Source organism: Hemitrygon akajei, chromosome 1, assembly GCF_048418815.1.
Source record: "Hemitrygon akajei chromosome 1, sHemAka1.3, whole genome shotgun sequence".
Lineage (NCBI taxonomy): Eukaryota > Metazoa > Chordata > Chondrichthyes > Myliobatiformes > Dasyatidae > Hemitrygon > Hemitrygon akajei.
This window is the reverse complement of record NC_133124.1, coordinates 135,046,956-135,061,428: the sequence shown is the minus strand read 5'-3', so window position 1 is coordinate 135,061,428 and position 14,473 is coordinate 135,046,956. Positions and strand designations below refer to the sequence as shown.

Sequence of the window (14,473 nt, the reverse complement as noted above, 5' to 3'; positions counted from 1 at the left end):
ACTCAACCTATTCTCATACGGCATGCTCCCCAATCTAGGCAACATCCTTGTCAATCTGCTCTGCACTCTCTCTATAGTATCCACATTCTTCCTCTAGTGAGGTGACCGGAACTGAATAGTACTTCAAGTGGTGTCTGACCAGGGTCTTATATAGCTGTAACACTGCCTCATGACTCTTGAAACTCAATCCCATGGTTGATGAAGGCCAACACACCATATGCCTTCTTAACAACACTGTCAACCTGGGCAGCAGCTTTGGGTGTCCTATCCATACGGATCTCTCAGATCCTCCACGCTGCCTAGGGTCTTACCATTTATATTATATCCTGTCTTCAAATGGACCTACCAAAATGAACCACTTCACACTTATCTGGGTTGAAGTCCATCTGCCACTTCTCAGCCCAGTTTTGCATCCTATCGATGTCACACTATAACCTCTGACAACCCTCCAGACTATTCACAACACCCCCAACCTTTGTGTCATCAGCAACCTTACTAACCCAACCTTTACTTCTTCATCCAGGTCATTTATAAAAATCACAAAGTAGAGCGGTCCCAAAACAGTTCCTTGTGGAACACCACTGGTCACCAACCTCCATGTAGTTTCCCTTAAACATTTCACCAGTAACCCATGACCTCAAGCACTAGTTCCACCCAACTTCAATGGAAAAAGCCAGCAGCATTTACACTATCTGTACCCCTCAATTTTGTATACCTCTATCAAATCTATCCTCATTCTCCTATGCTGTAGGGAATAAAGTCCTAACCAATTTAACATTTCCCTATTGCAAGGGTCTCAATTCCAGTCAACATCCTTGTAAATTTTCTCTGCGCTCTTTCAATCTTATTGTTACCTTTCCCATAGATAAGTGGCCAGATCAGGTGATAATTCTCAAAATTAGGACTCTCAACATCTTCTATAACTCCTGTACTCAACACTTTGATGTATGAAGGCCCACGTACCAAGACCTTTCTTTACAACCCTATCAGGGAATTATGGATCTATATTCCCATATTGCTCTATTCTACCACATTCCTCAGTGCCCTACTATCACTGCAAATCCTGCCCTGGTGTAGCACCTCACATTTATCTGCATTAAATTCCATCTGCCATTTTTAGCCCATTTTTCCAGATGGTCCAGATCCCACTTCAAGCTTTGATGGTCTTCCTTGCTGTCCACTACACACCCAATCTTGGAGTCACCTGCAGATTTGCTGATCCCGTTTGCCATATTATAATCCAGATATTGCTATAGATGAGAAACAGCAATTGACCCTGCACTGATCTCTCCGGCATACCACCCAGTCACGTTCCTCCATTCAGAGAGGCAACCCTCTGCTATTACTCCTGGCTTCTCTCATGAAGCCATGTATAATCTAAGTTCCAACCTCATCTCGAATGCCAAATCACTGAACCTTCTTTACCAACCTCCCATATAGCTCCTTATCAAAAGCCTTGCTAAATTCCACGTAGTCAACATTCACTGCCTTGCCTTCATCAACTTCCCTGGTAATTTCCTTGATAAACTCTTAAAATTGGTAGACATAACCGACTGCACACAAAGCCACATTGACCATCCCTAATCAGTCCCTGTCTACCCAAATACTTATACATTTGGTTCCTTAGAATACCTTCCAACAACTTACCTGCTACTGATGTTAAGCTCACTGATCCATAATTTCCTGGCTTATTGTTGGAGCCTTTCATAACTAATGAACAACATTAGCTATCCTTCAATCTTCGGGCTCCTCAACCATGACTAAGGATGCTTTAAATATCTCTGCTAGTGCCCTTGCAGTTTCTGCACTAGCCTCCCAAAGAGTGGAAGGGAACATCTTGTCAAGACCTGGGAACGTATCCACCCTGATTCCTCTCTAACACATTTTCTGTGATCTGTATAAGGTCCATGACCTCACTGCTGCTTTGCCTCACTTCAGGAGACTCCCTGTCCATCTCCTGAGTAAATATGCAAAAAAATATCATTTAAAATCTGATTTCTTTTTGTTCCATGACCACTCCGATATTTGCTCTCCTTTCCCTCTTAATATATCTGTAGAAGCTGTTGGTGTTCTTCACCTTGTCTGCTAGAGCAACCTCGTCTTTTAATCCCCTTGATTTCTTTCTTAAGTGTTCTCTTGTATTTCTTGTACTCAATAACTTCATTTGCTACTTTCTGCCTATACTTGCTATTCACCTTCTTCTTAACCGTGGCCTCAAGATATCTTCACCACCAAGGATCCTTAAACATATTATCCTTGCCTTTTATTCTGACGAGAACATAAACTCTATGCTCTCAAACTTTCACTTTTGAAAGCCTCTCACTTACCAAGTACACTTTTGCCAGAAAACAACCTGTCCCAATCCACACTTTCCAAATCCTTTCTGATATTATTAAAATGGCCTTTCACCAATTTAGTATCTCAACTCAAAGACCAGACCTATCCTTCTCCATGACTATCTTGAAACTAATGGCATGATGATCACTAGATGCAAAGTATTCCCCCACACAAAGTTCTGACACCTGCCCCACCTCATTTCCTAAATAGAAGATCTAGTGTCACACTTTCTGGTTGGGACCTCCATGTACTGGTTAAGGAAACTTTCCTGAGTACATTTGACAAACTCTGTCCCATCCTGTCCATTTACAACATGAGAGTCCCAGTTAATATGGGGGAAGTTAAAATCTCTTACTATCACAACCTTATATTCCTTGCAACTGTCTTGCAGTCTCTACAAATTTGCTGCTCTAAATCCTGCGGACTGTTTGGTGGTCTATAGTATAATCCCACTAACGTTGTCATCCCTTTCTCATTCCTCATTTCTACCCATATAACCTCAGTAGACAAGTTCTCCAGTCTGTCCTGTTGGAGCACTGCCGTGACATTTCCCTGACTCGATATGCCACCATTCCCCTCTTTAATCTCTCCCATTCTATCATGTCTAAAGAACAGAACCCTAGAACATTGAATCCTGCCCCTCCTGCAAACAAGTCTTACTAATGACTACAATGTCACAATTCCACGTGCTGATCCATACCTTAAGCTCATCCACCTTTCCTACAATGTTCCTTGCATTGAAATATACACAACTCAGAACATTGGTCCCAACATGCTCAATCTTTCATTGTTTACTTTGTAAGTAGGCTTAGCAACATCTTTCCCCAAACTACCCCACTATCAGCTCTGGCGCTCTGGTTCCCATCCCTTGAAACTCTAGTTTAACCTTCCTCTGTGCAGCACTAGCAAACCTTCCATAAGGAAAGCAGCAACAGCAAGATGGTGACATTTTGTAGGCAGCAAACAAAACTACCAACTATTCTATTATTTATACTACATAATTATTTTCTAAACTTCAATCACTGCAATCCACAGACTGCAATTTCCATTTGGGAGTTGTGTTTTTGAACCATCTATACAACTTGCTGTTTTTGTGGCATTCTGAAGGATTCAGTGATTAGACTCGTTAGAATGCAGGTACAGCCACAGTGGCCATTGCTGGAGTGGATTTGGGTATGAATTGAAATGGTGGAGCCCAGGCCCAAGAGAAGAAAACAAACCAATATTTAGCTGACTTAAGCACTGAGCCAGATTTTTTAAAAATCACAGGGTTGAGGCAGAGGTCTTCAGCTCAGTAATCCAAGAGGCTTTATTCACTTCAGTACTGAACTGGGTCCGTGGCTGTGGCCTGCAACCATCAGGCTCCTAGACCACCTGTGGCACTGAAATCGCTTTGCAGCTATGTACTGCATGGCTGCATAATTCATGAGGTGCTTACACAAGGCCTGAGTGTGCACCTTGAGGTTGTTCATTCCATCCCGAATAAGGCTCCTGCGCATTGAGTTGGTGGAAATGTTGACGTTATTCAAGAATGTTTTGAGCCTGTCCTTGAATCTGTTCTTTGTATGCCTGGTATCTGATGGAGCTTAAAATAATGCGTCTATTTCAGAGTCTGGTATAGGGCATCTGAACATTGTAGTCTGCTCAACAATGCCATATAGTCCTTGATGCTGCCTTGGAGGGAATACTTGGCCTTCAAATGCACTTCATGGATTTTGTAAAGATAGTATTGGTGTATTTTTTCAATTCCTGGAGATGCTTGCAATTGGTAATCTAGATCTAGAAGCACGTGGAAGGATTTCTGCTGCCCATTACAGCATGAGTTTTGCACTTGGTCTGAGGTCTTGGCCTTCAAATACCTTTCTCAACTGACCAAAGACTGTGCTAGCACAATGAAGGAGGTAGTGATTTTCAGCACTTATGGCTACTTTTGCCAAGAGAAAGCTGCAGAAAAGTGGCCCATGTTTTACAAGGTCTTATTGTTGTTGCTGTTGTTGGAGGGCGGTGTGGTGCAGCAGAAGAGCTGGTGTCTAGAAGACCTTGCTCTTCTGAACGGTAAGCATGAGACCCATTCTTTTATGAATGGTGAGCCAATTGCTAATATCTTGGGCTTTAAGCATGCAGAAATGCCTGCATCATCTGCATTCTCCAGCTAAACCACTGACTGAGGTTCATGTGACCTTCATCCATGGATTGAACAGCTTTGCATTTGAAAAGCTAGCTTTTATCTCATGGAGAAATTCTTTGTAGGAGGCACTTTTTTTTAGAAGATTCACAGTGCAGTAACAGGCCCTTCTAGTCCAGTGATCTCACTCTGCCCAACCACAGCCTTGTGGCCAATTAACCTACAAAACCATATGAATTTGGAATGTGGGAGGAAATCCACATAGTCATGGGGAGAACATCCTTCCAGGCGGTGGCGGGAATTGAACCCTTGTCGCTGACACTGTAATAGCATAATGCTAACCTCTATGCGACTGTGCTGCCCCCTGTCCAGAAGGATTAAGTGAAGTGTTCGGGCAATGGCTTTGTTCGACACCAGTCTTCATTGAGAGAGGTTCTGTTGTGGACTCGGAGTATCAGGAATCATTGTCTTGAATACATTTCAACAAATTTTTTACTATCATATTGTTGCAAAACACAAAATTTTTCAAGCATTTAGCAACTAAAACACCATTATTGAGGCTATTCCAGTCCACGGTGATGCCGCTCGACATGGCACGTCCTCAGAGCATTTTCTGGTTTTGGATATCTAGCATTTGTAATTTTTGTTACTTCCTATTGTAACAATCTTCTGTTTTAATTATTAGAATTTCACTGGATGAGCTTGGTATATGATTGAGAAGGTCAGATTGACTTCTGTAATTGCAAGCAAAAGCAATTTAGGAGCAACGTTTGATCTAATAACAAGTGAAAGTTCTGGTTTCCTTGCTCATGTAAGTAAAGCTTACAGAGCAAATTTACTTAGTGGTTTGAGAGGTCATCTTTGCAATTCCAGTGTTCAAAATTATTTACCTTTGCAAGGAAGGTGTCCAAACTCCATGTATCTGTGGAAATTATATATCTGAAAATTATGATTCACACACCTCTAAGTGCTTTCACAGGCTTAATAACCTTTAAGAAAAGACATTAATGGCTTACCCTCACAACGTTATGGCAGCAGGGAAAATTGAATGTGGTCTTATTTCTCAAAATTAGCAATTCTGAATTCCATTTTGATTTAAGACGCATTAATCATCTCTTTGTTAATGTTACTGTCGGCCTTTATGGATGTTGACTTGTTTCAAGGAAGACTAAAAACATCCACTGGATAAAAACTTTTAATTAGAATTGCCATAGTTACTTAATCCAACAAAGCAGTTTTATGAGTTTGCGGCAATTATTTTTGTCTTGTGTTCAAAATTGAACTAGCACTTTTTCCATATAAAAGCCACTGAAGCTCCATGTGTAATAAGCGAGTTTGGTGTACCTCTTAATCCTTTAATTAAGTAAAACATCTTTTGCTATTTGATTAACTTACTGAGAGTAAAGTACAAAAGTGTAGTTTGTGGATTTTTAGGGATTTTTTTTTTCCCTGCACATCTTTTGATAGTCAGGCAGTGAAATACTATACATTCAGGAGATGTATTTCTTTCAACTGTTCTTTAGGTCACCATTAGCGATGACCTACTTGCTGAACACCAATGTTAAATATTCATTGAGGATCTTGCACTGGCTCTGTGCATAAATCCTCTCTTTCGTTCTTGAATGGACCTATTTTTTCCTCCAGCCACACTCTCTTGCTCCAATGTGTGTATAAAATGCCTTTGGTTTCTCCCAAATCCTACTTGCCAAGGATGGCTCATGATCCTTTTTAGCTCTCCTAATTTCTCACTGAAATTCTTTCCTGGTTCCTTTACATTGGTCAAGAGGCTTGTCTGATTTTAGTTTCTTAAACCTTGCATATGTTTCCTTTTCCTTTTGGGCTAAATTTACAGTGTTATTTATCACTGGCATGTACTGCTCCTGAGTTCTAATCACCTGGCCTCTTGGTGCAGCAGAGCATCTGGTTGGATGCAAGAACAAAGATCCCAGGAGTGGTTGCATTAGTGACCTTCTGAAATGTGGGGTTGGTCAGTTCCAGTCGAGACCCGATATGACTAGATCAGCAATTTCTATAGTCTCACAATTTAAGTAGAGTACTATTTGCATCGTAATTCTTGTTCACAGAATTGGTACTTAAGATCAAGTAAGTGGTTTTGCATAAATAACTGGCAGCAAAGACATCTTAATGGATCCATTGATTTTTTTTTTGTGAAGTGTTGCTGACCTATTATTCAATACAGAGGAAGCTTCAAAACCTGATTAATGGTGAACATGCAAAATTGGCATTATATCATTGAATTACTGGGCATACATATTGCCCCTGTGAACAAATCCCCCAAATATTTTGAAAATATGTTAATTGAGATAATGTAAATAATAAAGGCGTTGGATACTGGTGTTTAAATCCAAGGTACTTTTAGAAGTCAGAAACGAGGCATAAAACTTATTGCTTCATGATCATTTTATTAAGAATTGATCAAACAATGAGAACACAAACAAACAGGCAGACTTACTAGTTATGAAGAGGATCTAAAGATGGCACCTAGCATAAACAGCTACTTTTACCCAAAAGATAAGAAAATTCCATAGATAACAATAGTCCAATTAGGAAATACTATTTAATACTGTAGTAAAATTAACCAAGGAGAAAACACTAATAAAAAAAATTCCAAGAAGCTAAGAAGGTTCTAGAATTATACTTTATATAGACACTAGACATATATTCAATTTTTATTATGTATATAAAGGCTACTTAAAATACTATATCAGATAACTAATTGTTAAACTACATAGAAAATGAGAATTGAAATTAAACAGTCAGATACAACAATTTCAATTTTCTCTCCCCCCCCAACCCGATTCTAATTCACATGTTTAGAATCATTACAACTGAAAATTCAGAGGGAGAAAAGATTTGTGCCATCTACGTTACATGTAAAAATCTACTTGGGTTATAAAATATCAAAGAATATATATTCTTCAAAGTATTCATAAGATTATGTCATGGTTAGGAACACTGAAGCAAGTTTGAACTATTCTGGTAATGATCACCTTCAAGTGGTAAAACTCTGTAAATTATGATAATGCATATTAGCATGAATAATATGATTCATAATATTAAACAACCCCAGCTTCTGAGACTTGGATGAATATGATCAGTCAAATTAGTTATGTCTTCAGATTCATGGTAAGTACAACACTCTTTCCTTATTACTACATGTTTCCCCCCACCTCCAAATGCTGAGAGAAGATCCAACTTCTTACGATTTTGTAGAATCACTTACGCATGGCAACCATTTCTTTTGTTATTTTTCCTAAGGCTTCAGCAGTGTCATTGATTACTCTTTATAAGGCTGCAGCAACATTTTTAATCTCTCTTGTACTCCTTGCAACACCATAAAATAGGAATAAAATTGATGCAAAATGATCGCCTTCTGAAATGTCTCATTTACTTTTAGATTCAGAAGGTTAAGTGTGTATGTCTCCTGGCAGGAAAATCATATCCTAAGATCCTAACCAATTGCTTGGAAGACAGGTGAAAGCTCCATTTCCATATTGTTCCATGAAAATTCTAAATCTTCACAATCGTCCTAGCTCTCTATTGTTGGATTTATTTAGAAGTCAGGAATGAAGCATAAAACTTCACAATCATTTTATTAAGAGTTGATCAAGCAAAGGGAACAGAACAGTGACAAGAGGTCTTGGTAGTTGATGAAGAGGATCTAAAGATAGCACCTAGCATAAAACAGCTACTTTTATGCCCCAAAAATAAGAACATTCAATAGATAATAATCCAATTAAAAATACTTATTTAATACTGTAGTAAAATTAACCAAGGAGAAAATACTAGCCATTTAATGAAAGAACAAGAAGCATCTTGAATTATACTCTGTTTAGCATCTAGAGGCATATTAAACTGTTAAGTATATAAAGGCTACTTAAAATACAAGCAGATAATTGATTGTTAAACTGCAAAGAAAATTAAAATTAAACGTTGGATCCAACAAAGGTCGATCAGAATATTAATGATTATTTTTTGTTTCTCTTCTATATTAGAATACCTTAGAATACATAACGATGGCAGCAATGTCCAAAGTATTTGCTGTATCAGCAACATATCCATATCAAGTGATACGTGCTCGGCTGCAGGATCAACATACCCAGTACTCAGGAGTAATGAATGCCATATGGAGAACATTCAGGTAAGATTTTTAAAAAAGGACTTTAAACGAGGTTAAATCACTGCTGCACCATTTAACAGTAACATTGCAGATCTGAATATAACCATACCTTCACATTGCTTTTGTATCTTGCAGTGACCTTTGACACCTTTCTTATTAAGAATCTATTTGCCTCTGCCTTAAAAGTATTCATAGGTGGCTAAGGAGTAGGTTAATTGGTATTGTAAATTATCCTGTAATTAGGCTAGGGTTAAATAGGTGGGCTGTGCTGCTGTTTGGGCCAGAAAGACCTGTTCTGCTTTTTCTCGCTAAATAAAATAAATAAAAAGAGAGTTCTAATGACTCATGACCCTCTGAGACAGGGGTTCACTACTGGGGTCCAAGGACCCCTTCCTTAATGGTATTGGTCCATGGCATAAAAAAGGTTAGGAACCCCAGCTCTGAGAGAGGTAATTTTTGTTCCTCTCTCTTAAGTGGGCGACTTCTTATTTTTAAACTAACGCGTAGTTCTCGTTAAGAAGAAGTAGCCTTTCTCTGACCTGCAGACTCTTTATACACTTTAATCAAGCCTCATTTTTCTAAGCTCGGGCAGATACAAGCCTAGCTGATCCAACCTTTCCTTGTAAGACAACCAAAGGGAGGCACATTGATGCAGCAGATGGAGTTATTTCCTTACAACGCCAATGACTTGGGTTCATTCCTGACCTGCAGTGGGGGGGAATGTGTGTTTGGAGTTTGCATTTTCTCTATTTGGGTTTTCTCCAGATATTTCAGTTTCCACTGGATTATTAGGTTAATTGTCCCTAATGTGCAGTTAAGTGTTTGGATCCAGAGATAAAAGAAGAATTACCGTAGATTCCGGACTACAGAGCGCACCTGATTAAAAGCCGCAGGCTCTAATTTTAGAAATAAAATCAATTTTTTAATTGTAAAGGCCGCACCGGATTTTAGGCCGCACCGCTACTTTTAAATATACATACGTATCAGTAACACAAATTACGTTGCATATACTTTTTTACTGAACAGCACGAACAACATTCCAATATCTCCTAGCGACTGGTAAAAATATATATACTGCAGCCTACCAGGAAAAGTTATTGATCGACTTTAACTTAAAAGCAGCGTTTTCGCTCGGGTCTAATCGGGTCTGACGCGCTTGCGCAATGCGATCGGGTCTAATCGGGTCTGACGCGCTTGCGCATTGCGATCGGGTCTAATCGGGTCTGACGCGCTTGCGCAATGCGATCGGGTCTAATCGGGTCTGACGCGCTTGCGCATTGCGATCGGGTCTAATCGGGTCTGACGCGCTTGCGCAATGCGATCGGGTCTAATCGGGTCTGACGCGCTTGCGCATTGCGATCGGGTCTAATCGGGTCTGACGCGCTTGCGCAATGCGATCGGGTCTAATCGGGTCTGACGCGCTTGCGCATTGCGATCGGGTCTAATCGGGTCTGACGCGCTTGCGCAATGCGATTGGGTCTAATCGGGTCTGACGCGCTTGCGCAATGCGATCGGGTCTAATCGGGTCTGACGCGCTCGGGTCTTGCTTTTCTTCGAGTATTTTCCATGTTGATGAGGGTGAGTACAAATGACTGATTTACAATAATTTAATTGTGAAAGTGCGCTTGATTTATCGTACAATTTCATTGGACCTCTGTGAACTACTCATCAATTTTATTGGTCTACTGTTACGAGGCAAAATGTTTACGAGGCGGCATGAAAAAAAACCATGTATTAGCCGCTCTGGATTATAGGCCGCAGAGTTCAAAGCTGTTCAAAATGTGGGGAAAAAGTAGCGGCTTATAATCCGGAATCTACGGTAGTGTAAATGGGTGCTTAAAATGATCTTGGTGAGCCACGTTCCATGTTGTGTCTCTATGTGACTATCCATCCACACCAGGCTGGTGATCTAGAATTCTTTGTCACGTACATGGAATTTAACAATGTCTTCTGCTATAAATCTTCAGTACATTGAATGATTCTGTCTTCCTCTTGTGATCTCTTGTGTAGCAGTCGTACGTTCTGGAATTCTCCTACCTATTAACTCCACCTGTAATACACTGACTTCTCCCAGCATCTTTAGCTGACCACACTTCTCTGAACTGTATTGGAATACTTTTAAATTTTGATGATGCTTTATATGTAAATTGTGCCAATTGAAGGGGTCTTTGGATATTTTAATTGTTGCTAGTCTTGTACTAAGTATGCTGATCTAGGTGAAGATGTTTATTTTTTTACCCTGGTGACATTTCTATTACTCCCAATGCTTTACTTAGTTCTTCTGACACAAAAGGTAGAAAGTTCAAACAGCACTCTATTTGAACCATACCATAGAACATTACAGCACAGAAACAGGCCTTTTGGCCCTTCTTGGCTGTGCCGAACCTTTTTTCTGCCTAGTCCCACTGACCTGCACCTGGGCCATATCCCTCCAAACCCCTCTCATCCATATTCCTGTTCAAGTTTTTCTTGAATGTCAGAAGTGAGCCCACATTCACCACTTCATCTGGCAGCTCATTGCACACTCCCACCACTCTGCGTGAAGAAGCCCCCCCCCATGTTCCCTTTAAACTTTTCCCCCTTCACCCTTAATCCATGTCTTCTGGTTTTTCTCTCTCCTAGCCTCAGTGGAAAAAGCCTGCTTGCATTCACTGTATCTATACCCATCATAATTTTATACACCTCTATCAAATCACCCCTCATTCTCCTACGCTCCAGGGAATAAAGTCCTAACCTATTCAACCTTTCTCTGTAACTCAGTTTCTTAAGTCCCGGCAACATCCTTGTAAACCTTCTCTGCACTCTTTCAACCTTATTAATATCCTTCCTGTAATTCGGTGACCAAAACTGCACACAATACTCCAAGTTCGGTCTCACCAATGTCTTGTACAACCTCACCATTACATTCCAACTCCTATACTCAATACTTTGATTTATAAAGGCCAATGTACCAAAAGCTCTCTTTACAACCCTATCTACTTGTGACGCCACTTTTAGGGAATTATGTATCAAACTAGCAACAGAGGAGCTGAAGGCAGTGTGGACAGGGCCAACGAACTTAACCTGTTCTTCAACAGATTTGACACTGTGGCCCCTGCCCATCCCCCACATGATTCATCTGTTGTCAGCCCCCAACCAACACATACTCCACTCTCCCCTCCTACCCCTCCTCACAGCCCCCCACCCTGCTCTCATGACTACACCCCTCCCCCACCTGAAACCACCACGGTGGGCTTCACAGCTGAACAGGTGAGAAGACAGCTGAAACGTCTCCACCCAAGCAAGGCTGCAGGCCTGGATGGTGTCAGCCCCAGGGTGCTCAAAGCCTGTGCCCCCCCAGCTATGTGGAGTACTTCACCATATTTTCAACCTGAGCCTGAGTCTCCAAAGGGTTCCTGTGCTGTGGAAGACATCCTGCCTCGTTCCTGTACTGAAGACGCTGCACCCCAGTGGCTCCAATGACTACAGACCGGTGGCATTGACCTCCCACATCATGAAGACCCTGGAGAGACTTGTTCTAGAGCAGCTCCGGCCTATGGTTAGGCCACGCTTAGACCCCCTCCAGTTCGCCTACCAGCCCCAACTAGGAGTTGAGGATGCCATCGTCTACCTGCTGAACAGTGTCTACGCCCACCTGGACAAACCGACGAGCACTATGAGGGTCATGTTTTTTGACTTCTCCAGTGCGTTCAACACCATCCGCCCTGCTCTGCTGGGTGAGAAGCTGACAGTGATGCAGGTGATGCTTCCCTGGTATTATGGATTATTGATTACCTGACTGGCAGACCACAGTACGTGTGCTTGCAACACTGTGTGTCAGACAGAGTGGTCAGCAGCACTGGGGCTCCACAGGGGACTGTCCTGTCTCCCTTTCTCTTCACCATCTACACCTCGGACTTCAACTACTGCACAGAGTCTTGCCATCTTCAGAAGTTTTCTGATGACTCTGCCATAGTTGGATGCATCAGTAAGGGAGATGAGGCTGATGAGGCTGAGTACAGGGCTACGGTGGGAAACTTTGTCACATGGTGTGAGCAGAATCATCTGCAGCTTAATGTGAAAAAGACTAAGGAGCTGGTGGTGGACCTGAGGAGGGCTAAGGCACCGGTGACCCCTCTTTCCATCCAAGGGATCAGTATGGACATGATGGAGGATTACAAATACCTGGGGATATGAATTGACCATAAACTGGACAGGTCAAAGAGCACTGAGGTTGTCTATAAGAAGGGTCAGAGCCGTCTCTATTTCCTGAGGAGACTAAGATCGTTTAACATCTGCCGGATTATGCTGAGGATGTTCTCCGAGTCTGTGGTGGCCAGTGCTATCATGTTTGCTGTTGTGTGATGGGGCAGCAGGCTGAGGGTTGCAGACACCAACAGAATCAACAAACTCATTTGTAAGGCCAATGATGTTGTGGGGGTGGAACTGGACTCTTGATGGTGGTGTCTGAAAAGAGGATGCTGTCCAAGTTGCATGCCATCTTGGACAATGTCTCCCATCCACTCCATAATGTACTGGTTAGGCACAGGAGTACATTCAGCCAGAGACTCATTCCACAGAGATGCAACACTGAGCATCGTAGGAAGTCATTCCTACCTGTGGCCATCAAACTTTACAACTCCTCCCTCGGAGTGTCAGACACTCTGAGCAAATAGGCTGGTCCTGGACTTATTTCCGCTTGGCGTAATTTACTTATTATTATTTAATTATTTAAGGTTTTTTGGTTTATGGTTTTTATATTGTTATATTTCTACAGTATTCTTGGTTGGTGCGACTGTAATGAAACCCAGTTTCCCTCGGAATCAATAAAGTATGTCTGTCTGTCTGTACTCCCAGATCCCTCTGTTCTACTGCACTCCTCGGTGTCCTACCATTTAGCTTGTATGTTCTACCTTGGTTTGACCTTCCGAAGTTCAATACCTCTCACTTGTCCACATTAAACTCCATCTGCCATTTTTCTGCCACTCCTCCAACTGGTCCAAATCCCTCTGCAAGCTTTGAAAACCTTCCTTACTGTCCACTACACCTCCAATCTTTGTATCATCAGCAAATTTGCTGATCCAATTTGCCACATTATCATCCAAATCATTGATATAGACTGACTTGGTGTAACCAAGCAGAGTCCACTGCCAAGAAGGCCCACCAACGCTTTACTTCCTGAGAAAGCTGAAGAAATTTGGCCTGTCCCCTAAAACCCTCACTAATTTTTATAGGTGCACCGTAGAAAGCATTCTTCTAGGGTGCGTCACAACCTGGTATGGGAGTTGTCCTGTCCAAGACCGGAAGAAGCTGCAGAAAATGGTGAACATAGCCCAGCACATCACACAAACCAATCTTCCATCCTTGGACTCACTTTACACCACACGCTGTCGGAGCAGTGCTGCCAGGATAATCAAGGATAAGACCCACCCAGCCAACACACTTTTTGCCCCTCTTTCCTCCAGGAGAAGGTTCAGGAGCATGAAGATTTGTACGGCCAGATTTGGGAACAGCTTCTTTCCAACTGTGATAAGACTGCTGAACAGATCCTGACCTGGATCTGGGCCGTACCTTCCAAATATCTGGACCTGACTTGCACTACCTTACTTTCCCTTTTCTATTTTCTAATTATGATTTGTAATTTAAATTTTTATTATATTTACTTCGATTTGTACTTCAGGGAGCGTGAAGCGCAGAAACAAATATCACTGTGATGATTGTACGATCTAGTATCAATTGTTTGGTGACAATAAAGTTAAAGTGTTAAAATTATAGATGACAAATAACAATGGACCGAACACTGATCCCTGTGGCACACCACTGGTCACAGGCCTCCACTCAGAGTAGCAATCCTCCACTACCACTCTCTGACTTCTCCCACTGAGCCAATG

The 14,473-nt window shown here is 41.6% G+C and overlaps 1 protein-coding gene across 3 annotated transcripts in view; it reads left to right on the top strand.

The window, feature by feature from the left end:
* The window catches only part of slc25a32b (solute carrier family 25 member 32b), a 37,670-nt gene that overhangs the window by 18,976 nt on the left and 4,221 nt on the right, over positions 1 to 14,473 (top strand). For all 3 annotated transcript variants that reach the window (XM_073051959.1, XM_073051969.1, XM_073051980.1), the window contains one exon: positions 8,479 to 8,624. In XM_073051959.1, coding sequence (XP_072908060.1) covers positions 8,479 to 8,624 — 146 coding nt within the window. The remainder of the gene's footprint in view (positions 1 to 8,478; positions 8,625 to 14,473) is intronic.